The sequence below is a fragment of the Stegodyphus dumicola genome, chromosome 5 (assembly GCF_044657685.1).
Source record: "Stegodyphus dumicola isolate Sdum_Otavi_A_Nest chromosome 5, ASM4465768v1".
Classification (NCBI taxonomy): domain Eukaryota; kingdom Metazoa; phylum Arthropoda; class Arachnida; order Araneae; family Eresidae; genus Stegodyphus; species Stegodyphus dumicola.
The window spans coordinates 201,545,616-201,563,687 of NC_140772.1; the positions used below are offsets into that span (position 1 = coordinate 201,545,616).

At 31.1% G+C, this 18,072-nt stretch overlaps 1 protein-coding gene across 7 annotated transcripts in view; it reads left to right on the forward strand.

Annotated features, from left to right (window-relative positions):
* Nucleotides 1-17,157, forward strand: part of LOC118189810 (cell adhesion molecule Dscam1-like) — a 451,139-nt gene extending 433,982 nt beyond the window's left edge. For 6 of the 7 annotated variants that reach the window (XM_085817549.1, XM_085817551.1, XM_085817550.1 and 3 more), the window contains 2 exons: nucleotides 12,762-12,901; nucleotides 15,467-17,157. In XM_085817549.1, coding sequence (XP_085673675.1) covers nucleotides 12,762-12,901; nucleotides 15,467-15,525 — 199 coding nt within the window. In that variant the 3' untranslated portion in view covers nucleotides 15,526-17,157. Of the gene's footprint in view, nucleotides 1-12,761; nucleotides 12,902-15,466 lie in introns of those variants that run through there. The other variant, XR_015041386.1, reaches the window with a different exon arrangement.
* The last annotated feature ends 915 nt before the right edge of the window (nucleotides 17,158-18,072 follow it).

Consider the following 18,072-nt stretch of genomic DNA (forward strand, 5'->3'; position numbering starts at 1 on the left):
TAATATCTACCGTTGCTCCCGTATCTCTTAGAATAGGTACTTCAAAACCATTTACTCTTCCATTTAATGTATAGGGATCTAACAGATTCTTCTCTGATCTCCCGCTTATCCGATACAAATCTGCCTTTTGAGTTTTTAAATTAGGGCACTGAGGACGTAAATGGTCAAACGATCCACATTCATAGCACTGGAGTCTTTTTCTCCTATCAAAATTCGAGTCCGACTTTTTCCCAACATTGCGTGCATCATCATCTTTTTTAAATTGTGTGCCTTGAGGTTTTTTTCTATGTTTGAGAACGTTACCAGTGGACTGAAAAACACCCATTTGTCTACCTGATATTTTCGTTTTCATTTAACCCAATTTCGTTTTCCCAACTATCGTCTTTTTCGCATCTTCAAATTCCTCTATTTTACCCACCAACAGTTTTTGTGAAGTGATCGTAGCCCATTCATCTATAAAATGTTCCTTAAACTCATTAGGCATGCGCCTTTTAATCTGATCTACCAACATTAAATCCTTGAGTTGCTCAAATGTTTCGATTTTTAATCCCTTAAGCCACCCATCTAAAAATGTCTTAATTTCGTGATAAAAATCGTACCACGTACAATCCGGATTTTTCTGAGTCTTAACAAGAAGTTGCCGAAACTTCTCAGCACTTAACTTAAATCTTTTAAGTAGTAATTCTTTAATATGTTGGTAATCTCTAGCCTGTTCTTCAGGTTCCCTAGCAATTATATTATTTACCTCAACCGGAAGGACACCAATGAGATATGACACCCATTGATCCGTGGGCAATTTTAGAACTTTAGCTTGCCTCTCAAAAAGTTCTAAGAATAAACTGATATCATCAGTCTTTAAATTAAACTTGGGCATAAGTTTCTGAAAATTCTGATTAAATACCGTTTCACCTCCAGGTTTAGCAGATTCAGTGTTCTGTTTTGCTTTAAGGCATTCTAGTTCTAACTGTTGCTTTTCAATTTCTTTATTTTGTTGTAGTATCTGAAATTCCCTCTTCCTAGCTTCCTGTTCTAACTGTAGTTCTTTCGCTCTTGTTTGCTTCTTTAAGTTTTCGTTTTCTATCCTATCAGTCATAATACTTTCTAACAAATTTTTAACAAATTCTTCCTCATAATTTTTACTATTCGTTATTAATTGTTTTAAATCTATCACTTTCATATCTTCTAAAGCTATTTCCCCAAGTTCTGAAGCGACAAGCAATAGATCCCTTTTCTTAGCTTTCCCCAAAAATGCCATTTTCGCAAAAGTACTTGTTCAAACAAATAACTCAAATAGTTATTCACAAGTAATACACATAAAAATATATCAGAGATATAAAAACACTTTCTTCTTTCTTACAAAATTAGGCAAATAAAAATAAAAGGTTAATAAAAGCATTAATCATTTTGGATTTATTTCCATTCAAACATAAAACGAATAAACAACCTTGCTGAATACTTCGTATAAAAAAAATAATAACAAATTCTTTTCATTTAGTACAGCCAGACAGAAAAAAACCAGAGTGGCGCCAATAAACATAAACACTTTTAATTAACTATCGTTTTCATGACAGATACTTCCGTTAGCAACCACATGGCTAACGCAAATACTACGTAAATTCGATAGGCGCATGTTTAAATCAGAACACTATTAGAACTTTTCTTTACTGCTCAAAGCTTTAAAATTAAAAATGAAATGATAGAATTTAATATTATACTTATCAGAAAATAGACATCATATTAAAATACAGCACTGGTGTGCTTTCATGAGAAAACCAAAGTAACAAGTTTTTAATATCTTCAACAACTTATTTCTTTCACAAGAATTTAACATAAATTTTCTTCTAATGACTTAGAAATGAAAATTGCAATATTGCACTGATGTGCTTTCACATATACACAAAATAAACAGTTCAGATTCTATCACACCAATTTATAACGAAACATTAAACATAAATACACTGATGTGCTGTTTATTTACGGGAATGGTTTTTCTCCATTATCATACAAAAGAAAAATATCTCGTTAGATATATAAACGCAATACTTTGATTGTTTTCAAAAACTCTTATACACTGACGTGCTATAAAATGCACTGATGTGCTACATGTTAATGGGAAAATGTTTTCCCGAATGTACCACAAAAGGAAAATATCTTGTTAGATATATAAACCAAACACATTGAGTGTTTAAAACTCTTATGCACTGATGTGCTACTTCTGCTTTGGGAATTGATTTCCCGAATAAGTAATAAATAACTACATTATACACTTCAGGCCTGGAAATGAATATTATGGAGAACACATACCTGGTCTCTTGTCACACAAATCTCTGTGGAACCTCCAATTTTTATTTCTTTTGTCTGTGACGTCGTGGATGCTTCAGTGAAACGGAATCAACACTGGTATTGGTGATGCATCACTTTAATTACACAACATAACACAGATACAACATTTAATTAATACATTTAGAAAAACTTGAGTACATATCCGAGTTGGTGACACAATCAGAGACGTTAACGAAGATAGCACTCGTCATCACTGGACAAATTTAGTCTCCACACCTCAGCTCGCTGGCGGAGCTTCCCAAACTCCTCTCTGACAGGCGTCTCACAGAAATCTCATCTCTTTACGCATGTGTAATTCTCAGTTAAGTCGTTGCCATTCACAGTTCTTTAAAATATGAATTAAAAATGAATTATAGTCCTCGTAGTGTGATCTCTAGTCGACAGCATCATAGATCTTTCTAGTGGAGAGTTCAGGAGCGTTCTTTACAGTTCTATCAAGATAATGCAAGGCCACATGTGTCTGCATTCATTGGTTAGACTTTGTATAGACTCAAATGGGATCTTTTGCCGCACTCACCATATAGCCCTGACATAACTCTTTTGGACTGCTACCTTTTTTCACACCTGCAGCTACATCTTGCTGGTGCTATCTTCCGTTCTGCACAAGACGTCTAAAATGAGGTTGATCTGTTTTTGACTTGCGGTCATGGGCCAAAGGCCTTAAAAAACTGCCAAAACATTGGCAGAAAATCTTAGATTTGGGTGGTGATTGCTACCTGCACTAAAAGCCCTGCTTGCATGTCTTTTTTTCTAATGTTATTAAGAATTTTTTTTTCCAGGAAACTTTCATTACAACCGGATAATTATAGGTATTGTACATAAAGTGATTAATTAGTAGCATAAAGTACAGTGTAACATCTTAACAGCTTTTTGAAGTCACTTTGATCAATTCAGCATAAACCTATACTATATGCTAACAAATAAACAAGCAAAAATTTCTGCAGTTATATATAAATACAAATAAACACTTAGAATAATTATAATCATAGGAATGGCATTTATATAAGCAAACTACATTCTTAAAACAATTTATTGCACTAAATCTGCGCCACTGCCAATTGCATTTAGTGCTTTAAGCAAACAGGGAAAAAGTTTTTCTACCTTCATTAACATAACTGATTTCTCAATTTGTTGTATACTATTATAAAAGTAGAAAATGTTCTTTCTGTCCCTGCTAATGAAGATCTTGCTATCTTGCTATGCTTAACATTTTAATTATGCTCAGTTCTTTTCTCTTTATGCATTCTTTCTCAAGAGCTGTTAATTTCCATCATTCAGATATAATCAGTGACTCGACCACATCATAGTCAAAAAGAGTTCCACAGACAGGTGAAACATGAATTATAAATTCAATGCAGTGATGAACAAAGCAATTTCTGTATAATTTTCTTTCACTAATAATAATACATATTCCTTTCCAGGTACTAATGTTAGTAGCCCCTTATTAAATAAGACTTCAGCTTTGTATTTCAGTGATAAAATATATTCCAGAAATATGCTGCTAATGATGATCTTTTTTTCATATAAATAAGTTTATGCATGTTTTATCAGGATGTTTTAAGCTGTTTTTCAAGATCTTTCTGAACCTTAATTGCTCAACAACACTGCAATTATATTTCTAGCTTTGTATGAAAAAAAAAAAAAAAAAAAGGGTCTTCTATGTTTCATTTGACTGCTATATTAAGAATTTCTGACCAAAAGCTTTTTTTCTGTTACATCTCGGTTCTCTTCCACAGTTTATGGGAAAACTACCCATTTCTTTGTATAGCTTTCAAGAGAGTTGCATGATAAATTCCAGTGTACTTCAGATGTTATATTTAATCAATTTATTAAATTTTGTTCTGACAAGCAGGTGACTTCAAAAATATTTTATGATTTGAATAATATGCTTAGTAATGTTGGATATATTTAAATCTTTTTCTTTTTTGGAGAATAAATCACATATGCATTGAACAATCCTGAGATATAAGCTGAATTTAAAAAAAAAAAAAAAATTCTTTTCTCATTTTTGCCGTACATTCTGCATTACCATTTACAAAACTATGAATTTTATGTTTAGATTTGTTTCTAATTTTTTTAATGCCAATAATGGTAATGATCAGTAAATTTTCACTTGTATATTAATTATGTATGATTAAGTTAAGCTGAATCTGCAATTCCATCTATTGTACAAACACAAAATAATTTATGATTGTGGATATCAGACCAGTCATCTAACATCATACTATATATATATATATATAATTTACCACTTTTATATCCTAAAGGCATCACAAATTATTGTATGAATTAAGGGTTTTCTACACTGCAAAATAAGGCATTGATAGCTAAAAACAAGTTATCTATTTTATACATACTAATTTTAGATTTTTGAGAAGGTGTTGTTTTTACAATGTATTTACTCATATCATGTACCATGTGTTTCGAATTAGTACACTCCTCATCAGATGTATTCTTGAAATCGGAGGGATATGGAAATGACCCTCTTTATTGCATTGTACTAATTACTTGTACGAGGGCTATCCAGAAAGTAGATTACGTTTTGGAATAAAAAAATAAACAAAGTATAGGAAACAAATTTTATTATATACAGATGAAAGCCACACTCAAATACTACTTTTCTACATAGTCACCATACAAATTAAGGCATTTATCGTAGCGATGTACGAGCTTGGAAATTCCTTCGTCGAAAAATTCGGCCGCCTGCGCCTTCAACCACTTCGTTACCTCTTCTTGCAGCTGTGCGTCGTCATCAAAACGCTGCATAGCCAGCCACTTCTTCATTGCTGGGAATAGGTGGAAGTCGCTCGGTGCCAGGTCGGGACTGTACGGCGGATGAGGAAACAACTCCCACTTAAAAGATTCAAGAACTTTACGAGTGACATTTGCCGTGTGGGGCCGGGCGTTGTCGTGAATCAACAAGATCTTAGAGCTCAACATTCCTCTGCGCTTGTTTTGAATTGCTCTTCTGAGTTTTTGGAGAGTTTGGCAATACCTTTGAGAGTTTATTGTAGTGCCTCTTTCCAGGAAGTCCACCAAAATTACACCTTTTCTGTCCCAAAAAACAGTCGCCATCATCTTCCTTGCCGACATTGTTTGCATGCATTTCTTGGGTTTTTGGGGAGAACTTGTGTGCCCCCACTGCATTGATTGCAATTTCGTTTCACAGTTCACATGTTTCACCCATGTTTCGTCACCAGTAACGATGCGATCGAGTAAAGAGTCACCATCCTTATGGTAAGCGTCCAAAAAGTTCAACGCTGCAGCCATTCGCTGATTTTTGTGGTCCTCTGTCAAGATTTTTGGAATCCATCTTGCACAAAACTTGTGGTAACCAAGCTTTTCGCTGATGATTTCGTGCAACAAACTTCGCGAAATTTGTGGAAAACTCAAAGAAAGTTCCGTTATTGTGAAATTTCGATTTTCACGGACTTTAGCATCGACTTTTTCGAGAAGTTCGGCGGTCACTATGCTGGGTCTCCCACTTCGATCTTCGTCGTGAACATTGGTTCGGCCATTTTGAAATCTTATGACCCACTGACGCACTCCACCTTCAGTGATAATGTTGTCCCCATACACTTCACGAAGCTGCCGATAGATTTCTATCGGTTTACAGTTTTTTGCAGTCAGAAACCTTATTACTGAGCGCAGCTCGCGGGATTTTCAATTAACGCAGACATTTCAAACCGTCACAGTATCTGAACGGAGCACAGCACGAACCTCTCACTAGCACGGCTAGATGCAGACTGAGCTGCGCAACGCTCTGACCCCAAGATGGCCGCGCTAGCCCCGCCCCTAGCGGACACAGACGGAAACGTAATCTACTTCCTGGATGGCCCTCGTACTTGCTTGTTTACTTCTTTAGAAAGCTTCTATTTTTTACATTCAGTAGTTAAATTCTTTTTAAAAGCATCACAGATTATCATGAGCATTGATTTTAATACATTTTTCATCATTAAAAAAGAAGAGAAATATCTGAATTTAATCCATGATTCTTTTTTTTTAAAATCCTCTCGTTAAAATCATGATTTGAATCATATGATTGAAATCATTGATAACCTGACTGCAAATTTCTTGATTATTTATATTTTTTAGATTTTCTTTTAATGCTGTTTTACTTGCGGATTGTTTTGTCTTATTCGAAAATACAGCATTCCTTGAAAGCTACTTTTTGAAGCTAACAATCTCAAGAAAAAATTGCTTCATCAATATTTTGAATCCAAACTCCATCTTTTCCTCTTCAACATTCAGCTTAAAATCCTTTTACTGCTTTCTTGTCAAATCTCTTTCACTTTTGTTTTGGAATATGCATAAAGTATTTTGCTTCAAAAACTTTAAAATGGCTAATAGCAGGTAATTTCTTGTATCAGACTTCATATGAGAACTTCATCAGTTCTAGTGAAACTAGTTCTTTTAATGAAGTCTAAAGCACAATTAATCATTTTTCAGGTAAATTCTCTGCATACAATATTTCTTTTGTAGGCTGTGCTAATATACACTTTCCTCTTTCAGCAGAACCATTTTGCTTTGGAGTATACAGCATTGATATTCTATGATGCATACCAATATCAGAAAGACAGTAATTTATTTGTTAATTGTTAAATTCTGTAACATCATCTGTTAAGGACTCTTTAATGCTGTAATCACAGTTCTTAATTTCAGCAAGGAATTGTTAACTTTCTCTGTTTCTTTAAATTTAATTTTTAGAATGTGAACAGTCTGATATTTTGAAAAATCGCCTTTGACTATAAGAAAGTGTATATTTCTATCTAAATAAGATTTTTGCATTGGTCCACAAACATCAGTGCTTACAAGTTCACCAACTTTTATAGATCTGTTTGGTTGAATTCCAAAAGCTAAATGTTGCATTTTCCCACAAATACAAGCATCACAGAATTTCTGAATTAGCATTACTTCAATTCCTTGTTTCTACTGTATTTTCTAAGCATGTTTTAATTTTGTTAATTTAAGTCATTCATGCCACAATTGAATGTTTGATTTTTTTTTCTACAGCAGTGTAAGCAGTTTCTGAATATTAAACCCTTATAAGTAATTTGTGTTCACCAATGGGCTGTCTAACAGCAACAGTTTCAGTTCTTTTAGTTCTAAATTTTTGAAAATTCTGAGAAACATATTCAGTTAAATTATGACTTAAGACTGAACCTGAAGAGTAAATATTTTGACCACTATGCAATACATACCATATCTTTTGAAGAACACCAGGTTTCTCCCTTCCATTAAGAAATGTATTAATATTTGTTTCACCTGCACCTTTAGAATACATGTGACTTCTATTTCTTTAGGAATCTCAAAAGCATTATAATGAAGAAAAATATTCCTTATCAGAGCATATATGATGACATGCTCCCAAATCAATTATCCCAAAATCATTGTTCTGATTTGTAGTTGTTTTTAAAGTTTGTGATTTAGTTTCTTTCTCTTGATTATACTGAGAAGTATAATCAAGAGAAAGAAACTGAATCACAAACTTTAAAACAACTACAAATCAGAACTTCAGGAATCTTCTGGGTTCTTCTTTCTATTAGTATCTATTTTCTCATCCTCTCCGCCCACACACCAAAAAAAAAAAAAGAAAAAAAACTCACAAACTTTTTTTTATTAGAAACAAGATCGATATAGTCATATTTATTTGAAATTTTGATTTTAAGAATGCATCTAGCATCTACAGTTTCTGCATATTTGAGAATCTGCACAGTTGTAACATTTTTAATATCTTTTAAAGCAAAGTGGGAACTGTCATTTCCTTTTGTTGCCTTTACTGCAATTTTAAATTAACTAGGTACAAGCTTAGATTCATTACAGTTATTGATATTTACATTACTGATTCTAAGATTAATTTCTTCTGCCATTTGTCTTGAAATAAGTTTAGACAAAGTTCCAGGTACTGGATCCTGGCACTTCCATTTCCAGGCACTGTGAAAATGTTTACACTCAGTTGACATCTTTTCTGAAATAGGTTCTGTTAATTCAGCTAAATGATGAATAAAGGACTATTTTACTGATATGTAAAACAATGTCATCACTAGGAACATAAACCTCACTCTGAAATTCAGACTGCAAATAATAATTTATCTATACATACATATCAGGTAATTTAATTCACATTTATACAAATTTGACAGTTATAATGTAAATAGTACATTATGTTATTGTAAATATTACATTATAATTGTCAGAGATTTCTTTTTTAATGTAGTAGCAAAGATTTCTTTAGCAATTTTATTACTTTTACTCCATTTCTTCGATAACTGTTCATAATTTTCAGAGCAACTTTCGATTACATAACAGGGCTATTTATAACTTCTAATGCATCAAGAGTTTTATTTACTTGAAATCTCTATTGTTTGAAGAACCAACTAACTTTTCCAATTAGAAAAACTTTCATTTTTTAAAAATTTAGAAAAGTTTATGTTAAAAAATATTAATATATCTACTTATCAGACTACTTTGAAAACAGAAGATATCAGTAAATTCTAAAATGCATTAGAAACTTTGCATACAAAATTAAAATATTAATTCTGTATCCACAACCTATCAGACGTACAGAAAAGAATTGCCTAGTATTCTTCTTAATGCCCTTTTTTTAATATCTATAAAAACATAAGATGACACTTGCACTACAGTAAATGATCCATATAATAGGCAGAACATCAGAACACTGAAGCAGAAGATGTATGGTAATAATTCTCAATACATTTAAGCAAATGTGTCGTACTTTCGCCATTAGGAAATATTTTAGTTAGCACGATTATTTCCAAATTACTTCTTATATAAGTTAATTTTTGTTTTGAATGCTGTGATCAATCATCCTAGTTACACAGCATAAATAATGTGACATATTGCTCATGAATTCGTCTTTTTTTTAATGGATCATATTGCCATTGATGCCTTACCACCTTATTGATTTTCTGGTTTTGAAAGTACTCTTTAAACCTAGTCATTTCTTTGATTACTCCCAAGTTAAAAATGTGTTGACCATATAAACTCTAATAAAAACATCAAATTTGAATGATTGTTTGGTAAATTATGTTGGACAGTGTTATAATGTAGTGTTGCTCTGTGAAATTTAATGTAGTGATATTTAAAATTAAACCAAAGTATTTTTAGAATTTCAAATAACTGAAAGCTCAGTTGTGTATAATATTTGCTTGTTGTATCATGCAGCTTCTTAAATAAATGTGTTTGTATTCTTGTTCCTTCCCATTTCCTTGTTTGAGCATTTCCAGTATTTATGTCTGTGGCTTCAGTTTCATATAAAGATTAGCATTATATACATCTTGATAACTGAAATATTTGCATTAGTATACCATCTTTATATAAATTTATCATGGCTTTTTAAGTTTTGGTTGGAAATTACTTCATAAATTATTATTTTTTTAATGTTGAAATAAATTGTATTATAAATGTTTTTCTAGAAACCAGAAATTTATTTTTAATATATTCTTCTTGATAATTAGGCATGATTGCTTCTCATGGTGATGTGATACAATATTTCTATGGCATCTGAATAATTCCATTAAAAGAGCTTTATTTACAAAAAGTTCTGTATGTTCCCCTTTTATATGTGAAAAACTTATGCATTTCCTTCTTGTAACACTTTTTTTTTTTTTTTCCCCTGTTCAATTATTTTTTTTTTTTTTTTTTTTTTAAAGTTTTCTGTGAGTTATAATACAACTCTGAAATATTTGATTCTCGTAGCTTTCTTAAATGTTTAAGGTTCACAGTCTCTTAAAAAAGTGGGAGATAATTTTGTATGTTTATTTGTTTATGTTTATTTATTTACATTTTATGTGTATCTCATTTCTCAGAATTTAAACTAAACTTTTTAATCCTGATAAAATTTGTGGAAACGCATCATTCCAAAATTCAGCTTCAGAAAAACTATATTATATACTTCTAAAGCTCAAACTGCAGTTCTGTATTACTAACAATTAATGCTTTACATGAAAGAAATTAATATTTTAGTCTAAAATAGTGCAAATTAGTCTGGAAACAATGGATGACATTATTATTCTTTTTTCTAATTTTGAGTTTCCTTTCCTTTTGTTAATATATTAGTATGTTTTATAACAAGAAAAGCACATATATTTTTGTACCTTTAGGTGCATTTGAATTTTAAAAAAAGAATTAGTATTATAACTTTCTTTTATTCTTTTTTCTCCCTTTAAAAAAAAAAAATTCTGTGTCTTTCAGCAGCATATCTATGCCATTAGTCACTAGCAACTGAATTGAAAGTTGAAAAGGTAAAATACTCATAAAAATCAAAATCATCTTCTGAAGAATTGTCAAAAAATAAAACTGATAACTTTATGGCAGTCTGTGGCATGGTCTTAATCTATATTACCTAATAGAGGTAAAGTAACAGTTTTTTAAACTTCTACACAATTTAAATATTGTTATAGTCATATCCAGTGATTAGTGTAAAACAAGCAGTTCCCACAGCTGTAGGTAAGGGATGTATTTATTTTTGCCCAATAACATGTTCCATATAGCTGAATCCTTAAAGTGTCAATTACAATGTGTCTTTCAATTTAGAGGAAACAATGCATTTGATGTTTCACAGTAGTAAAGAATGATCATGAGCTGAGGCATATCATTTTTCAACTAAAAAAATAGTTGCTACCAAATGTTATCATTATGTATTATTCTTAAGAGATAATATAGCAGATATAAAAAATGCATGTCAACACTTCATACGCTCTGTGGATTTCTAAAGTTATGCTATTTTTAGCCCCAAAGGACATTATTCCGAATGGACTTTAGTCTCGAAATGGGATTTGTCAATGTATCACTTTAAGTGTCTTCAAATTGTTGCCATGAAGTATTATCCCCCTGCATTACTTTTAAAGAAATTAAATAATGAAGAATCTGCATGTGAAAAAACAATGGTACCTAGGGCCATCAAATTTTGAATGATGTAGTCCTTCACTTGAACATTTGTACTTAGCCTGAATTTTGAATTTTATATTTCATATTTTGTAAAATTGTAATGAACCATAAGACAAACTCAGTAATTTGAAAGCAAGCAGTGGCAACACTATATGGATTAAAAGATTGTTATCTTCAGCATGAAAGTTTATATCAGAAATTCTAAAAATATGCTGTTTTTAAATATTTTGTGATTTTTCTTTTCAGCTGAATTTTATATGATGTCTGTGTCAAGAATATGATATTATATGTGAGGAATATGAATATGATAAATTTAACTCACAAACATTACTATTAAAATCATAAAAAAAGTTTTGCCAGCCATCTCACTAAGAAAATTGTACATTGACATGATAAACTGAGAAAAGACTTTAATATATATATATATATACCAACACTTCATCAAGAATTCTAAAGGCATGCTGCCCTTAAAATTTTTGTAATTTTGCTGTTGAATTGTATATGGCATAAGTGTGAAGAATAACAGAACATTGAACAGACTAAGAGAACAGGCACTAGTATTAACAGGAGTGAGTTCAATAGCAAAATAATGAAATGTGAGCATGTTAAAAGCATAAAAAAACCTGAACAAACCCTCTAGTGTGATATTAATTAAAATCTTGCTCTCTCTTTCTTTTTACCTTCCCTTTTTCATTTTTTTTTTAAATGCACATAGTTGTTTGTAAAATAGAGGCAAATATTGATAAGTTTATGTTTGTAACTGGCTAACTCTTAGAGTGATTCTGTAGAAGATTCATAGCAACTTGAACTTAAATAATTGACAAATTTCAATCTGTATTTGATGTTAGTTTCATAATAAAAAAATAAATGAATAAAAATTATTAAAAATAAATAAAATCTTTAGTTGTGTTTCAAAGAATAGCATCATCCTTCTTTTTCAGCAAACTAAAATGACTCAGTGCTTTGAATTAGATATAAGATACTTTGCAGTACAGGTATTCAAGAGGTAAAAAGAATATTTTTTATAACCTTGCTTGTATTTCTCCATACATAGTTGCAAATACAAATAATTGTTTTTGCCCAGAAAAATTTTAAAAAAGAGTACCATTTTGTCTTTAACATATTCAGCCTCTTTTCATTTTAAAATTAAGAAGAACTATAGGTTGGATTTTCTTAGCTTTCAAATAACTCTTAAGTAACTATATAAAAGGAATACGCCAAAAAATAATTGTTAAATATACTGTATTAACTATAGTCCTGTAACTTATGTGCTTAATGTCAGTTAGTATCTTTTAAGGAAATATTTAAAAAACAAGATAAGATGAGTGAATTTTTGGTATTGGTGTTAAGAAAAAAAGTGGCACAAAATATGTTTAATACACTATTAAGTTTTATAAACATTTCTCTGCTCTGTGAAAGGAAGTAATGTTGCTTTAGAGAAAAATTGTGTATCTTGCCATATATGAAAAGTCTGAATAAGGAGGCAATTAGAATAATTTCTCTTTTAGGCTTTCCAGCGACGAGAGTGACAGTGAAGGAACTATTTATACTTTCAGCCGAGCTGATACTGCTGCTCTCCGTGGAAGCTCTGGTAATGATCAGTCAGAAACGGAGTGTGACAAAGATAGGATAGCAAGACTAGGTCGAGGTAATAAGAAAACATAAATTTAATTTAGATTTAGACCTTCATTAATGATATTAAAAAAGAATTTCATAAGATTATTATATTTCATATTGTATTCGCATATTATTATAATTCATATCATATTATTATAAAATTAACCTTAATCATTAACCTTCATGAATGATATTGAAAAGAATTTCATATTGTAATCACATATTATTATAATTCATCATATATTATTATAAAATTTCATTTACAAAGATGAATGAAATATTTTTATATTATACACTGAAACATTTTAAACTTGTTTTTATACAGAAAAAACAGTGTATTCATGTTTGTTCATGTTCACCATGTCTTTAGTATATAGAACATTTGTATGAACGTAAGAATGCTGAAAATATTTATACAATTTAATATTTTTGTTTGAATATCTTACTGAGTTTAAATAACTTGATTTAATTAATAATATTTAGTTCAGTGAAAAATGCTTCCGGCATGGTTACATAGTTTACATTCAAATTAATGAGGAAATCATATATTTATATCCAGTGATCTTTTATTTTCAAATGATTCTTAAGGCCAGTTTACACTTGTCTGAGGGAACCACAACGAGCCCCTCATTATGACTACTTACACAATGTAAATGCTTACTTTCTCTGAATAGAAACGTAGGGGAGATGAGTCAGTGAGTCCGTTTCTTTGAACCAGTTGAAAATCTATCCGGGCAGCAACTCCGAGCACTGTTTGCAGAGACGGCGTGCCCAAGTTTTTTCGTCATATCGGAAATGCCGAGATGGAGAGATAATCTAACAATGGTAATTTTTAATGCATGTGCATCTTGTGAAATATTATGGGATACTTCACTATCTGAATATTACAACCATTGTTTACTAATACCTAAATATAACGTTGATATACCTACTGATCAGAATTAATTTAGGTCTTTGATGTTGTACAAAAAACATAGAACATTAAATTAGGGTATCGGATTCAAAATATTTATTTTAAACATATTTATTTCTGAATTTTCTTTAATCAAAAAACAATTAAATTATATGTTATTCAACTACCCAATAAAATAATACAACTACCCAATAAAATACAGTTTTCAATTAAAAAAATAAGGGCAAACATTTATTTTATATTGTTGATATAAACTTCAAAAAACAGTTTGTACTCATGGCCAATTACATCTAATAAAATATAATCCAAAATTTTGAAATTTTGTTTTATAGACGTTCTCTTTTTATTTGAGCCACAAGTTAGATTTTATTTACAAATGATCACTCAGAAGTATTAAAATAAAAATTGCTGACAGAAGGTGTATGAGGCTGTTATTAACATGATAAAATTTCGGGGTTTTGGAGAGTTCGAGCAAAAGGATAATAATTTTAGCTCAACCCTATACACAGAAAATAGCCTCGAACACTTCTAGAATAAATGTCCTGATTGTGCATATTGGCACTCGAAATAAATATTGCAGAGAACTGTAGGAGTCACCCGGCCACAGAAACCGAAGTGCTATCTGCATTTTAATTTTGCTAGCAGAGCATCTCGAAAGAACTTTTTTTTTTTTTTAATGAGTGACCATTTCAAATAAAGTTTCAAATTATCCTTCACCCATTCTGATGAAGTTTTTGTAACTTTGGATATCTTCACCCCAAAGTTCATTTAAAAGTTGATTTAATGCTCCCAATTCATCACAGTCATGCTTTGATTTCCTTTCCTTCCCCTAGAATAGAAATTAATTCATTGGCAACTGCTTTGCAAACTTCAAGCACAGCAACCTGCATGTCGGTATCCATTTTGCAAATAAGCGGAGGCGAGTTATCAGTCTGCTCTGATTGGTTTAAACAATCTATCAGAGTACAGGTCCGTTCACTCGGTTCGAGATGCTCGGACGAGGGACTTCCTGAAAATCACTCGGAGAAGTGTAAACCAGCCTTTAAGATGGGAGACTTTAAAAAAAAAAAATTTTTTTTTATGGAATAATAGTAAAATATTTTATCTCACATTTGTATCAAATGTATTCTCATCAAATATTGAATTCTTGTTGTACCTTAAAATACGCTTTTTATATTAATAGCATACAAATACTGCTGCTAATAGTTCCACTAATGAAAAATGTTTTGGTTGTTCTGTATTAGTAAACATTGGATTTTGTAATTAGAAATTTTTTTTGGGTCCAGAGTAAAACGGTCACTATTTGTGAAAACCGTCAAATAGATGTACATTTTTGTATAAGAATAATTTCATCATAAAATATTTCTTGAGTAATTTTTGCATTCCTTAAGAATATGCTATATTTTGCAGTTATTTTTATCGCATTATACATTTAGTACAATGTGGTTCAACTCTTAATATAGAACAAAATAATGGATTCACAAACTATGTTCAGAATTCAGTAAAATTTCAGTATTTGGTTTTGTGATGCCCCATATAAAATTTTTGTGATTGCATTTTCCTGTTTTGTTTCTGGTGTGTTTTTAATTCAGTGCTGCTACTTTTAAATTTGTATATGCGATGAGCATATAATGTATTTTTAATTCAATTTCTCTAGCTTTTGATATAATTTTCTTCCAATAGGTTTTCCACGTAGGCCACCTCAACGGTCGCAAGCCAAATCTGACATCATAGACTGCTGACCAGAAAAAAAAATTATGTATTGGTCGAAGAGTTGTGATCTGCCCTCCACATTGGAGAAAAATAATCAACTCTGCTGATCAGTTGAACGGGGCAAAAGGGCCCCAAGCAAAGGGACCCATGTTCCCGGTTACGCCCGTCCGGCGACTCCTTCCGTAGATTAGGGTTGCCACCCTGTGGGTTATAGGTGCGATGAACAATGACATGGAATCCAGTAGCTTAACCACCTATTCTGTTACTGTGTACCAAAAATGCAAATACATCTATTCTGTTGTAATTAAATTTCTATTACAAAATTTTTTACCAATGCTCTTCTCTCGCTTTTATGAAAAACTAGGTGTACCCGCCCGGCGTTGCCCGTGCATTTAGAAAATGCAGATAAGTGAATAGCGCAGGAATAGTAGTGTAGGACATGTAGACTGTCTCTCTCTCTTCCCCCCCCCACAAGCTACAAAAAAGAAATGAATTGTAATTAATCGATTTAATGTATCGTCAAAACAGCAAACTAACGCTAGAATAAAGAAATCAATTGTTACAATCGAACGTTATTTGAAAACAAATAATAATATCAGTGAGTCAAAAAAAACGTGATTAATTAATTATAAATAATTTTTTTAAAATTTTTCTAATTCAAAAATCGAAAATCGGGCTTCGAGGTCTGGTGGCCAGCCCCTTTGTGCTTCCGTATAAAAAATTCCAGGTCCCTGCGTGCGATAGATTTGGCTGGAGAGCTCGGTCAGACAGACAGACAGACACATTACACTTGCTTTTATTATTATAGATACCAGATTCAGTTAAAGGTCAGTAATCTTCTGTTCCAGAAGAGAAAAAAATAAAAGAGAACATTAAAAATATGAAGTGAAAATTACATGTATGACTGAAACAAAAATTGACCCCTAAATATTAAATCAATTTAATATGCCTTAATTCCAAGTTGTTTTGGAGGCTTCATTTTAGGGAATTAAAACTTTTGAATTGCTCTGAAAATAATTTATGCTGTTATGTACTAACTTACAATACAATACAGTACTTTTATAGAACTTTGAATGGGAGTTTCAGAAATTACTTGTTCAAATTTCATATCAGATATCATAAGAAAGTAATTGTAAGTTACATGGTTAACAGTTTCATAATCCATTGTGCTGCATTTTTTTAAGCTACATTTTTAAGAAATGAGTTCATTAGTATGCTATTTTTTTTAAATTTGTTGTTTCAATTGAAAGTGAAATTTTATTAAAATTTATACTTAATAAGTAGTCAGCTGTGAGCAAATTCTGTTGTTTATGAAACTGCTGACCTTTTGAGAAACAATTATTTACCTGTTTATATTGAGGATATATGCATTTTCTGATTATTATGAGAATGTTTGATAAAATCAAAAGCTAGGTGGCAACCCTAGGCTAGAGCTCCTGTTTCCCTTTGCGGTTGTGCCTTTGGATTGTAGCAGTGTGGGGCGTTTATCAAGTGCCCATTGTTATGACGTCGCTAGAACGTACATAGAGCATATCCACCCGTCTAGTACAAACAACAACCACACATAATCATAACCACCAGAAAAGACTTGTTTTGTGATATACAAATTTCCTCAAATAATTACGGACAATAAAGGAGAGAAACTTGAGATATTTATTAAATTTAGTCTACCTGGTCATTATTTCTCCCTGGTCTTTACTTCCTGTTTCCAGTTTCCACACTTAATTTTGTTTTCAAACTAATGTACTAAATTTCTTAATTAGAGCTGAATTTTTTCATTTACTGTATTATGCTAAACAGTTTTTGCATACATTTTATTAATCTTCTTCACATTTTCAAAAAGTCAGTGAGAATCATATAAATTATTTTTTTTAATATAGATTAAATTGCGATAAGGCCCAGCATTACAAAATTATCCTTTGTAACAAAAAAAAAAAAAAAAAAAATCTTAATTTATTTTAATTTCTCAACCTAAAAATCTCTTCATTAGTGTCAAAATATTTTTCATATATGCTAAAAGGAAAATGCTCTTAAAGTTCAGAAATCATTTTTTATTTAATACGCTGTGCAATTTGTAATTTTGAGCAATGGAATAATATTAAAATTCTGAATTTATTCAATACCTTAATTTTAAACCTTGTATATGATATTCCTTGAAAATTCTTAGAGGTGTCAGCTATACTTAAAACTTTAAAGCACTCCATTATGTTCAAGGGGAGGTTTTCAAATTGCAGACATGCAGGCTAGATTTTTAATTCACGTTTTTTTATGGACTCTTTAAAATATAGGAAAAGTTAAGTTTCAAAATATTTAAAAAGTCTGGTCAACAATTGTAATTCACATTCTGTTATTAATTTTTTAATATCAGCCTATATCTTGAAAGACAGATCTCAGAGTATCTCCCTTGAAAGGTATTTCTGCTCTTAACTCATACCATTTTCTTTTAAAATCTATAAAACAAAGAAAAATTTGATGTTGAATTTTGCTCAGTTTGAAACAACTTTTATGTTTTTCAAATTATTTCAAACTTCTATTTATGTTATGTATTTTTTGGTTGTTACACAATTGAAGAGTGG